This window comes from Rhinatrema bivittatum, chromosome 6, assembly GCF_901001135.1.
Source record: "Rhinatrema bivittatum chromosome 6, aRhiBiv1.1, whole genome shotgun sequence".
Classification (NCBI taxonomy): domain Eukaryota; kingdom Metazoa; phylum Chordata; class Amphibia; order Gymnophiona; family Rhinatrematidae; genus Rhinatrema; species Rhinatrema bivittatum.
The window spans coordinates 113,137,372-113,150,314 of record NC_042620.1 but is presented as its reverse complement, the minus strand read 5'-3'; the positions used below and the strand labels follow the sequence as shown (position 1 = coordinate 113,150,314).

The 12,943-nt window shown below is 49.3% G+C and overlaps 1 protein-coding gene across 1 annotated transcript in view; it reads right to left on the bottom strand.

The window, feature by feature from the left end:
• RAPGEF4 (Rap guanine nucleotide exchange factor 4) overlaps positions 1-12,943 on the bottom strand; it is a 464,996-nt gene that overhangs the window by 228,337 nt on the left and 223,716 nt on the right. Inside the window, exon 6 of the mRNA XM_029605798.1 lies at positions 1,760-1,832. Coding sequence (XP_029461658.1) covers positions 1,760-1,832 — 73 coding nt within the window. The remainder of the gene's footprint in view (positions 1-1,759; positions 1,833-12,943) is intronic.

Sequence of the window (12,943 nt, the reverse complement as noted above, 5' to 3'; positions counted from 1 at the left end):
AGTAACACTCCCCAATGGGAGGGGTTCTAGGAGGGTATAAAAATCCCTGCACTCCTTGGTGCAGAAAGAGAAGCAGGGAAAAGCTGGGAGTTAAGGATAGGGGTTCCAAGATCTGGAGTCCTGATGTGTTTGGGGCCATCTCGTCACAGAGGGGTACCATGGGCTCTATCCCTTCACAGGGAAAGCTCAGAGGAGACTGAAAAGAAGGACTCCAGGGGTGAAGTTCTTGGGGGTCTAGAAAGAATGACAAGGAAAAAGAGGTTCTGGGGAGGAAGGGGTGCCATGGAGCTGAACAGACGAGGGTACTGGGAGGTGCCAGAGGAGAGGCATCCTGCCTGAGAAAGTTCTTAGAGTCCACGCTGATCTAACTCAAATCAAACGGAGACTCCAGAGATAGAGACTTGGACAGGAAACTTTCCGACACCCAAAAGATACTGAGAGGGCCCAGGGTGGAAATGTACCTGTTGTGAAGAAGTGCAAGAAAGTGAAGAGAGAAAGACTGAATTTGGATTGATGCTACCCTTTTGGACTTTGTGTTGCAGCGGTGCACTGTCTAGTAGTGTACTATTTGTAGACTTGTGTTCCTGCCAACAGCTTCAATAGAGACTTTGCTTTCAACAACAGCACAGGTGTGAAGAGTGGGGTTTATTTTTTTTTTATCTCTTTGATGTGCAGAAGAGCCCCCAGAGAGGGACTGAACATTCTCCCCAGGAACCCCAGGGGGTGATGGAGCCTTGTATGATCTGTGGTCATCCTCCTATGTCCTCATGACCATGATCTGATCAAGATGGCAGCTACACTAAAATCACCTTTATGAAAAGCAACTTCCTGAGAATAATCTAGCACACTCTGACTTTAACATTTCTGGAAAACACAGCTAATTCTCTTGGTGATGGTTTCACAAAATAGTACGGCAACAAAATTTCCAAGTTAAAAAATGAATTCCAAGTATGTTTTTCAAACTGCAAAACCTTGAGAAAGAGTTTACAGGTTTCTGTAACCCATTTTCTGTCAATGTGCATGAAGTTTCAGCGATGCTTCAATCAGAAATCATTAAGCTGCAATTTGGTTTTGAAGAATAAGCTTTCCAGTGTTGATATTGCAACATTTTATCAGTATATGGAACCAAATTATACCAGTTTACATTCTTTTGCTTAAAACATTCTGTCCATGTTTGGGACAAAGTATGCTTGCGAATAAATTTTCTGTATAAGTCAAGATTTAATTCACAACTTATGGATATACCTGACTGAGCACTCTAGGTTGTTATAACCCAGTCACTTGCTCCAGACTTTCGTACAGTGGTCTAAACTACAAGATGCAAGGCACCAGGTAGCAACGACAGCAGCAAATAAGGTAGACACTGTAACCATACTAATATAGTTCTTTATCATGAGCATATTCTTTCAATCAGAATATTTAGTAGTGGTAGAGTTAAACTTAAAGTGGTTTCTGTTTCACTGATATAATGGTTATGCATTTTGACAATTTATGTTATTTACAGCTCGCTTCAAGTAACATTTATATCAAACCTGTCCCGTCACTGAAACGAGCTGACACCCCTGTTCTAGCCTTTGCTGTACTTTTTGTGTATTAAGCATTTGAATTTTCAGTTTTCTACAATACTAAAAGATTTATTAAAAACTTTTCACAAATTTTTATTAATTTACAAAAATTAAACAGTTTCACAACTTGCAAATATATTTTAAAATACTGGTTGGAAATTTAAAAATGTATATAGAATATATATTCCACTTACTGTCATTATTAGAGCCAGTTTCCATAACGCCATACGGAGGAGCCAAAAGTCCTGACATATACTGTCGATATTTCTGAAAGAAAACATATATAATATATATATTGAATCATTTAAATATCCTCAAGGTGTCACATTTCACTGTAGCCAAGGGTCAAAAAATTATTTGGCAATTCTACAGTACAACTGCATTAATTTGTATCTAGCTTACACTATTTAATATGTACAAGGCCAATTTATTTCTTGCAAACTTTTTAAGTAATTACATTTTCTTATAACAAGCATATGTGAACAATTAATGCCTAGTTTCCCTGTTTCTCTGTCTGCATTAAGCAATGCTTTATATCATCCAAAGGAAGGGCAGCTTTCAAGATGCTCTATGACATCACAATCAGGCCGATACAGTAAAAAATGCGGGAGAGCGGGCGCTCCGTGTTGAGCACCCGTTCTCCTGACGCACACCCAGGTACCTCTCCTGGGCACACGATTCTGTATTTAAATGAGGTGGTGTGCTAATAAGGAAGTGCTAGGGACAATAGTGAGGAAAAGTTCCTCTCTCATCAGCTAGCCGGATTTCAGTAATAAACAGCATCTCTGGCAGAAGATCTTGCACTAAATCAAATAAATGTACTTAAAACTAGTTGACCTATGTGGAAATTCCCCAGAGGCCCCTATGAATTGCCCTCTCCCCCCAGCCCAAGTACAGCTTGCCCTCCTGCTTCGAGCCCCAGGAGAGCCTACTCAGCACCATCACAGCCTGCCACTATCCTGCAGCCTCAGTAACAGCATAGCCTGCCTCCCTCCACCTCAGTCCCAGCCGTGGCACAGCCACCCATGGCAATTCCCCAAAGGCTCCTATTTATTGCCCTCCCCTCTCCAGTTCCAGCACAGCCTGCCTAGCCCCAGCAGCCTGCCTTTCCCCCTCCAGTCCCAGCTCCAGTATAGCCTGCCCTTAACCCTCAGCACAGCCTACACTTCCTCCAGCCTCAGCACAACCAGTCCCCAGAAGCCAATCCCTTCCCCTTAACCCCAACACAGCTTGCTCACTCAGGATGAGGCTCCCCCCCCCCCCAGCCCCAGCATAGCCTGCCCCCCCCAATACAAGCCTTGGACACTCTAACCTCCAAATATCAGACTTGTTCTCTGAGGAGGGTTAGGAGTTCTTTGCACCAAGTGCACACATACAACCTTTCACCAACTGGTAGATAATCATACATGTGGAGCTCAGTGCAAAAGACTGGATAGTCCCCCTTATCACTGTTGGACTGCCTGCATTTTTTTTTCCAAAATAATTTTTATTTACCGGGGTGGCAGAGACAACCAGCAAGAACAGCATACAACACCGAAAAAACACAATACATAGTGACATGGGTACAACAATGCAAACATGGAAAAAACCAACAAAAACTCAAGTCACTGCTCATCCCAATTTTTCTTTCCCCCCCCCCCCCCGTAGGTCCCCCCCTCCCTAACCCCGAGCGCCCCACCCCAAACCTCACACATCCATCCAGCATTCACACCTTACTTCCCCCCCTCCCTTGCCCCTTCACTTTAGAGGACCAATTGAGAGTATACCCATTGCGACACAGTTCCTCCTGCAACGATTTAGGAAAAGTAGCAAAGCAAATGTCCCAACAAACACAATATAAGGAGTCCGGTTGCCTCTTGCCGGCCAGGTAATCCAGTCGTTCCAATTGTGCCAGGGAGGCCATTCTCCCAAACCAGGCGGCCAGGGGTGGCGCAAGCAACGGCTCCGTCCAGCCAGCCAGAATAGAGCGACACGCCATCAAGACAGCGACCCTCTCAAAACGGGCCTTAGCACGACTGCCAGGTAAGTGTCGAGGAGATATACAGGAAAGTAACATCCTGGCACTGAGTCGCAGGGTAACACCGATGCATTTCCCCACCACCTCCAGCACTGCCTGCCAGAAGGACTGCAACGACGGGCAGGAGATCAGGCGGTGCACCAGAGTACCATCAGCAGTGCCACACTTAACACAGGTAGGTGAGGCAGCCAACTTCATCCGGAATCGCCGGACGTCATCGTAATAAAGAGAATGAAGAAGCTTAAATTGAAGCTCCCGGAGACTGAGATCAGGCAACAGTGTATATAGGTCCCGGCACCAGCTAGACATCTGCCGCTCCGTGATCTTAAAGTCCAAGACTGTTGACCACCGATCAGCCATACGGCGCACTGGAGCGGCATCACCAAGCTTCTGTCCCAGTCTCTTCCAACTGGCAATGGAGTTCCGGAGATACGCAGTATCAAAAATAGTATTGGCAAATCTTATTTCCGCATCAAGCACTTGACGCGGCCAAGCAAAGGCAGTCAGGTAGTGGCGGGCCTGAAGAAAGGCGAAGAAATGTTTAGCCGGCAACTGGAAGGTCCGTGTCAGCGTAGCAAAGTCCAGCAACGTACCTGAAACAGGATCATACATATGAAAAGCAAACAGCACCCCCCGCTGCGCCCAGTGACTAAATACGGGCTTGCAATCACGCCCAGGGAGAAACTCCACATTTTGCAAGAAAGGGAGCAGCAGAGAGCGCCCTCCCGATAACTTATACTGTCTCCGCAACCATCTCCACGCTTTAATACAGGGGGTCAAAAGAACCGAAGGATAAGACGCTACCCTACGCTGGTCCACCCCCATTTGAATAAGGTTCAACGGAGACCCCGGGGTAGACATACGCCCCAGCATCCCCGCTTCGCAGTAACGATAGGACCCCGTTAGCCATTCTCCCACAAACCTCATCTGGCAGGCCACGTTATAAAGCCGGAAATCCGGTAAATTTAACCCCCCACACTCTCGCGGGTATTCCATAGCCGCATACGCCAGTCGTGCCCGTTTCCCCCGCCACAGGAAATTTTGTATGGCAGAACGGAGGCGTCGCACCTCGGCCACCGTCAACCAGCAAGGGAGCATGTGTAAAAAATATAAAAGTTTGGGCATCAACACCATCTTGACCAGGGCCCCCCTGCCAAAAAGGGAAAGGGGTAACATCTTCCACAACCCCAGCTGATCCAGAAATTTGGCAATGCAGGGAGTGATATTTAAAGAGTGCAGCTGCCTTAAATCCCGTGGAATCATGACCCCCAAGTACTTGAGCTTTCCGGCGGCCCATCGAAAGGGGAACTCCCCTACCCATGTAACAGGAAGAGTCTCATTTAAGGGTAAGGCCTCTGACTTATCATAATTAATTTTAAGGCCTGCAACCAAGTGGAACTGATCAAATAAATGAATAATAGCCGGTACACTAGTACGCGGTTTCCCCACAAATAATAACAGGTCATCAGCAAATAGGGCTAACTTCAGGGGATGCCCGTCCAGACTGAGACCACCAATATCTTTGGCACGTCGGATACTAATGGCCAGAGGCTCAAGTGCCATAACAAATAACACCGGTGATAGGGGACACCCCTGCCGCACCCCCCGAGAGATCGGAAAAGCCTCCGTGGGCAGGCCATTAATTAAAATAGAGGCGCTAGGGAGTTGATAGAGCACCTGTAGCCATTGGAGGTACGTCCCCGAGAAGCCATATTTTTGTAACACCCAGAACAGGTACTCCCAGGAAAGGGAGTCAAACGCTTTTTCCGCGTCCAAGCTCAGGATTAATGCTTCAGCCTCTGTCCGATAGCTCAAGGCAGCTATTAAGCGCCGCACATTCCTCACCCCCTGACGACCCTGGATAAACCCGGTTTGATCCTCATGAATGATACTAGGCAAAACGGGAGACACCCTGGCAGCCAAAACAGAAGCCAAGATTTTAACATCAACATTGAGCAACGAGATTGGGCGGTAAGAGCCCACCTCCGTAGGGTCTTTCCCTGGTTTGGGCAGAACGACTATGACAGATTGATTGGAGGCTGGTGCCATTTTACCAGTGTGTAGTAAATCGGCATAATACGCTCGCACAGGTTCAAGCACCCCAAAACTCAGAATTTTATAATATTCAGACCCCAACCCATCGAGGCCCGCCGCCTTGCCCAGTGAAAGCTTTTTGATAACCGCATAGATTTCTTGAGAAGTTATAGGGCTATTCAGCATCTCTACCTGGTCTACAGTTAACTTTGGCCATGGGAAGTCCGCAAAAAGCGTATCAGCGAGTTCCTTATCCATGGGCCTCGAGGCATAAAGGGTCGTGTAATAGTCTAAAAACCGGTTCGCTATCCCCTGAGGAGTTGTGTGATGCACCCCATTCTTATCTTTAAGTCCCACAATCGAGGCCCGCTGGCCGCGTGGTCGAACCAAATGGGACATAAGCCGACTAGCTCGGTTACCGTATTTATACAGCTGATATCGGTAAAATCGTAGGGATTTAGAAGCCCGCTGATGTAGCAAACTACTTAAAGCTTCCCGCGCCCGATCTAATTGGGCTTTAGCATCATCAGACAGATCCCCCATGTGAGCACTTTGGGCCGCTTTAAGAGCTCCTGTAAGCCTCAGAATTTCGGCGTTACAGCGCCTATTTTTCTTAGCCACATATGCAATAATGGCCCCGCGCATGACCACCTTCCCCGCCTCCCACACAGTCGACGGGGTAACCTCCGGGGTCGTGTTATGCAGTACGTAATCCTTCCAACAGGTCTGCAAGTACCCATGAAATTCTTTGTCTAAGTAGAGATCAGGCCGCATGCGCCATGAGTGCGGGGGTCGAGCTGCGAGCCCCCAATGAAGAACCATAGTCACGGGGGCATGATCAGATAGCGCGATAGTTCCTATATGAGCCTCCTGTATTTTAGCAAAGCACTGATCAGAGACAAGCAAATAATCCAACCTGGAATACACATTATGGGGGTGGGAGAAGTGAGTGAAATCACGCTCTTGCGGGTGCAATATGCGCCAGATGTCCAACAAGTGGAGCTCGTGACAAAGCAAATTTACCCCCTCCTTACCCTCCCCTCGTAAAGTGAGCTTGGAGGGTGCATAATCGAGCTGGCGGTTTGCCACGATGTTAAAATCCCCGCCCACCACGAGACTATAGTCCGAAAACTCGGCCAAAAGGGTGGTTAATGACACAAAAAACCCCCGAGAGTAAACGTTAGGGGCATAAACAGCACAAAAAACAATACGTTGTTGGTACAAAGTGCCCGCCACCAGAACATATCGGCCCTCCTCGTCCTGGCAGATACGCTCCAGCTGAAACGGCAAGTTCTTGTGAATAAGAATGGCAACTCCCCTTTGGCGTCTATTATAGGACGAATAGTAGGCTTGACCCACCCAATCTCTCCTTAATTTTGCGTGTTCCGCATCCTCCAAATGCGTCTCCTGTAAGAGCGCTACCTGCGTTTTCATACGTTTGAATAAGGCAAATAATTTAGTCCGCTTGATTGGGGAGTGGATACCATCCACATTCATAGTAACAATTTTGACAGGCTCCATTACGTGATATCAGGACTAAAATCCATATGATACAGGGGAGGGCGGAGCCGAAGCCGCCCCCTCCCCCCGCCCCAGATGGTGGAATCCCTCCCGGCCTCCCAGCCTAGGCCCTGAGGGGAAGTTGCGATCCATACTCGTGTCAGCAATATAATGCGGGTAAACCGAGATCCCTGAGTCCCCTTCCCTTCCCACCCCAGTCCCTTAACATTCATACACACAGACATACCCCACAGCCACACCAACAAAATAAGTTCCCCCCTGCGTACCCTAGGGCTCCAACTGTGGAGCACCATAGGAACCCCCTTAGTCTACCCTACTCCCATCTCCCGCCCCGCTCCCTCTCTGCCGCTACCGCTACCCATAACATTACAATCCCCCCAACAACAAACCGAGTGCCCCCGCCCTCAACAGCAGGTACATGTGAGATGTCCATCAAGCAGAGGCTAAACAAGTGCCGCAGAGATGATCCGGAAATGTTGGGCCCCGAAGCACCGGCACATCTGGCCCGGGTCCACCAAGGAAACAACTCAAGGGGGTGAGAGGCCCCCCCCTGCAGCAAGGCCACAGCTCTCGGGACAGAAGGCACCAGGCCTCAGCCCTAAGACCCCACGACCAGAACCACGGGGCCATAACTGGTACAAACCAACAACAAAGTTCCAAAAAAACTGGAAAAACTGGAAAAACCAAGGTCGGTGCAGAAAAAGGACCAGAAAAAAGGCCATTCCAAGCATGATGCAGACCGCCAACCAAGGCTCCTCACTCTCCAGCTGCAGAGGGGAGGCTCGCCACAAATCCTGCAGCCTCCGCCTTAGAATTGAAAAAAAGGGTTTTATTTTCATACTGGACCCGCAGTTTAGCCGGGTAAAGTAGGGCAAAGCGAATCCCACGCTGATAAAGCGCCGTGCAGGCCGGAGCCATCTCCTTCCTCAGTGCTGCCGTGGCGGCTGAAAAGTCATTGAATAGCAGCAGTCTGTGGCCCTGGTAATCCACCTCCCGCTTCTGGCGATAAGACCTTAAAAGGCGGGTCTTATGGTCCCAATTAAGGATCCTGGCCATTACAGGTCTCGGGCGCCCCAGGCCATCCCGCATGGGCCCCACGCGGTGCACCCTCTCACATTGGATCCCAGGGCCAGGCAGTTGGAGGCCTACCTGCTGTGGGAGCCACTGCTCGACGATTTCTTTTAGGTCCCCTTCCTTCACCGCCTCCGGTAGACCTATTATTTTCAAATTGTTCCGGCGGCCCCTGTCCTCCTGTTCCTCTAGCTTAGCCAAGATCTCTTGCTGCCTGCCTTGCAGTCCCTCCAGACGCTGCTCCGTCGTAGCCACACGGTCCCCCAGATCTGAGATAAGGCCCTCCGCGGTGTCCAGGCGCTTCGCGTGGCCCTCCACCGCCGATTTTATATCCTCCATCGCCGTCTGCAGCTTGTAGAGACGGCCATCCAGCGCTTCCGTGACCCGCTGCGAGATCTTCTGCAGGGCCTCCTCGGAGACTGTAGCAAGCAGGGGCTCTCCCGATTGGGCTGCCGCGGCCATCTTGGCTACACGCGGTCGGTGTGGTCGGCGCTCAAGCTTGCCCCGGACACTCGCTTTCCGCATCACCCGCGGGTCCGCCCGGGCACTCAGCTGTGCGGCAGCACTTCCAGCCGCGGATCTCAGAGGCAGGGCAGCGAAACGGCAAGTTTTTAAAAGGTAATTTTACCGATACAGGGGAGCGGAGGCTCGGAGCTTTCCCCTCTCACTTCCGTCTCTCACTCGTCATCGCCGGAAGTCTCCGGACTGCCTGCATTTTAATTTTGTTCATTTGTTAGTGCTCCTGGGAGACGTATACAGACAAACCTTCTAGCCCTTTGCTGCTGGAAAGAACAGGGAAGGGGAGGTTGTGGAAGCTGAAGCCTAGGTGGCTCATAGTGTCCTCTAGAGTCCTCTGCTGGGGCTGCTGGGAGAAATATTCAGATAAGCCTTCTAGTTCTCTGCTGCTAGAAAGAGTGCAGGGGTTGTAGAAGCTAAGGCCTATGGAGCTCACAGTGTCTTCCGGAGTCCAGTGCTGGAAGAAGTATAGAGATGAGCCTTCAGATCCTCTACTGCTGGAAAGAGTACATGAACTGTAGAAGCTGAAGTCTAGACAGTTCTTAGTGTCCTCTGCTGGAATAAGTATGCAAATGAGCATTTTAGTTATCTGCCGCTGGAAGCTGTAAAAGCTCAAATCTAGTATACTCTGGATTCCTCTGCTAGGAAAGTGTACAAATGAGCCTTCCCATTCTCTATCCTGGAAACAGTTCAGAGGCTATAGAAGATAAAGCCTAGCTGGCTTAAAATGATCATTAGAGTCCAACTGTAGCTACTAGGAGAAGTATGCAAATGAGACTTCAGTTCTTCCAGTCATTGCATTGCTAAATCCTTGAAGCCAACCAAGGATTTAGCAATGCTGGCAGAAGGAGCACAAGTCGTCCATCCAGTTTGCTCAGGTAGTTTTACATTCCCTACTCCTACTTGCCCTTTCGGACCTGCCGCTGGGTAATGGCAATAGGTGGCAGGCCAGACAGAGGATGAGGGCAGACGGAGGCGTTGGACATGGAAGACTCTGGACGAAGACTCAGGTGAGGACTCTTGGACAAAGACTCAGGAGAAAGGTTCTGTAGACAAGGAGTCAGGAGCAAGGTACTGTAGATGAGGAGTCAGGAGCAAGGTTTAAGAGCTGGGTTGAGACTAAGATGCAGCTCGCCCTACACAGCCCACCCGCGGGGCTGGTCGCGGACCACGCTAGGCTCAAAGCAGGCTATAGACGAGGTGTGAAGTAGATGAGACTGGAACATGGCAAAGATCACGAAGAAGCCTGCACCCTACACAGCCACCAGTGGCTGGTCATGGATCATGCTGAATCGGAGCAGGTTCAAAAAGAGTCTTAGACATGGACGGACGCAGATGCAAGGGACTCTGAAGAGCAGGACAGGATTCAAGCTCAGGATACAAGATACGGGATTCGCTGACAACACGAGGTTCAAGACTTAGGATTCAAGCAGAGTCTTCTGGAGGCTTGCACTGCAGAGGAGAAGATGGCTTTGTACCATGAGGTGCCTACACAGTCCGCCCGTGGGCTGGTCACGGACCACGACAATGGCACGCCAGGAAAGTGGACATCAAGGAACCAAGGAACTGGAAGCAGAGGCGAAGACAGAGGCATCAGGAAGGAACATCGGACATCAGGAACATGAAGACATCTAGAGACATCTGGAGACACGGACAAAGAGCTCCGATGAGGGACAAGACCAGGACATCAGGAACATCAAGACAGAGGAGCTTCAGGACACTGGGAACATCGAGACAACGGAGGACCAGGACATCAAGGACACCAGGAACATGAAGACGGAGCCTTCAAAGCAGGAGAAGACCACGGAGGACCTGGACCGAAGATGAGAACACAGACGACTGTGAGACTTGATCTGAAGGCCCTGAATGAAGGCAGGCAAGGCCCTTTTATAGGGCTGAAGCAGGAAACTGGGTGGATCTGGCTTCTGGTGGGGGCGCAAGCACTTCCTGTCGCGGCCCTTTAAAGATAGAGAAGAGGCACGCGCCGGCACCTAAAGGAAGTCTGGAAGAGGAGACAGGACCCTGGACAGCGGCGCCCAGCCGCATGAAGGAGCAGGCAGGCTTCAGGAGCGGCCTCCAGGCTGCCAGAGGAAACTTCAGCAGCGGCTCCTCGCCGCAAGAGGAGCTGATTGGTGCGGCCTCCAGGCCGCATGAAGATGGCTTTGGCGGCGGCCCACCACAGAGGTTCCCAGCATGGGTGCCGGCAGCGGCGGCACTAGGCCGTGTTGGTGGAGTCCGGTGACGTCTGAGCTCCGGCGGCTTCCCAGCCGTGAAGATGGAGGACATCGGGCAGGGTCGGCCTGCCGTGAAGGCATGATGGTCCAGGCTGTGAGTGTGGCAGCAGCGGCAGCCTCCTGGCCGCATGGGTGGTTGGCAGCATGGTGGTCCAGGCCGTGACTGCCACAGGATGGCTCCAGTGTTGGCGGCAGCTCGGGTGAGTGGAGAGGCCTGCTCGCGGAGAATAGCTCCGCGGGCAGGAATCATAACATATCCATGTTTAGAATTTTCTTCTTCACTATCATAGGAACCAAATCTGCATTATAATGACCTCTCCACATATTGACAACATTTCCTCCTCTTTACCACAATAGATATTAGGACCTGTTCTAACCGGTATCTGCAGAAAAAGAAAAAGGAATACCAAAAAAGACCACAACAATATCCCAAGTGGCATACTAAGTAGCACGTCCTTTAGATATGCCTCTTACACAGGTCCAGTTTTCATAGCACAAGATAGACACCAGATGATGATGATTTCTCTGGCATAAGAGTGTGTCCTGGTCAGCTCAGCACAGCCTGGTGTCTTAGAGGGCACAACCCCCAGGAAAACCGCAAGGATGCTAGAAAATCAAGGCCACTTGGAGTAGACAGAAATTGTGCAGCTGATAGTCCCAGCAGGTGAGTAGCAGCATTCAATTCCTCATTTAAAAGCCCAGCTTTGAATGAACTATTCTTGAGCCATTTTATTTTACCACTGGGTATCTATAATAACTGAACCTCAAAACCTCTCTCATGTTAAGAGTTTAACAAAAGATTTCTCCTTTTACCAACAGAAGTCACTTAATATTGTTATTGCATACTGTATTCTATGCCTTTAGCATACACCCTAATTAAACAGTGAATGATTAGTTCTGCTTTTTGAAAATAGAAATTATTTTTAAAATGTCGACTGACGTATAAGGCCTTGACTAACCCAAATTTAGGACTCAGAAAAATGTATTCCCGAAAAATAGATATATATGTAGGACAGCAGATAAGGACCATTAAGTCCATCTAGTCTGCCCATTTTCATTCCTGGTGCAATACCATAGACCACAGTTGATCTCTGGCTTTTCTCTCACAACTTCACAACTAGGGATCATTTGTGCTTATCTCATGATTTTTTGAAATCTGTTAATGTTTTTGCCTCTACCACTTCCACTGAAGGCTATTCAGTGCATCCACCATTCTTTCCATAAAGAAATATTTCCTAATGTTACTTCTGAATCTACTCATTAGAGCTTCATACTAGGACTTCTTGTTATAGAGCATTCTTTCCTCTGGAAAAGGTTATTTCTTATGCCTGATGGATACCTTTGAAGTATTTGAATACCTCTGTCATATCCCCCATCTCTCCTCCCCTCTATATATTTAATATCCTTAAGTCTCATCAGTGGAATACCGCTGATCTCCAGTGCCCAGGGGCAAATGCTTACATCTGTGTCGCTTCTTCTCATAGCAATAGTTAAAGGCACAGAAAATCACAAAATTATAAACACCAAAGGGAACTTGGAGTATTCTACTTCTGGCTTGGGGGGGGGGGGGGGGGGGAGGTCAGGTGAGGAACAGAAAAACACATTTTTATCTAAATGTTTCCATTTTCCCAGGCCTTCACCTGTCACCCTAGGTGAACATTCAGTCTTGCACCCTTCCCCCTTGACACACCTGTCTATCAGTGGCAGCTCTGGCAGAGCATCCCCCCTCTCTCTCTCTTCCTGCTCAGCATCCATGTCCTGCATCCCCCTCTCTTTAGCCCCAACCCACAGTACCTACCTTCCCCCTTCTTTCTATCTCCCTGCCCAGCACCTATCTCCTTCTCCCCAGCATCCTCCTCTTTCTCCCATTTATTCTCTGCTGCTCAGCACACCAGCATTACCACACTATCTCTGCCCCCTTTTTGCAATGCCCGGCATCTGCTCTCCCTCTCTCTCTCCCACCAAACTTCCTCTCTATTTCCTCT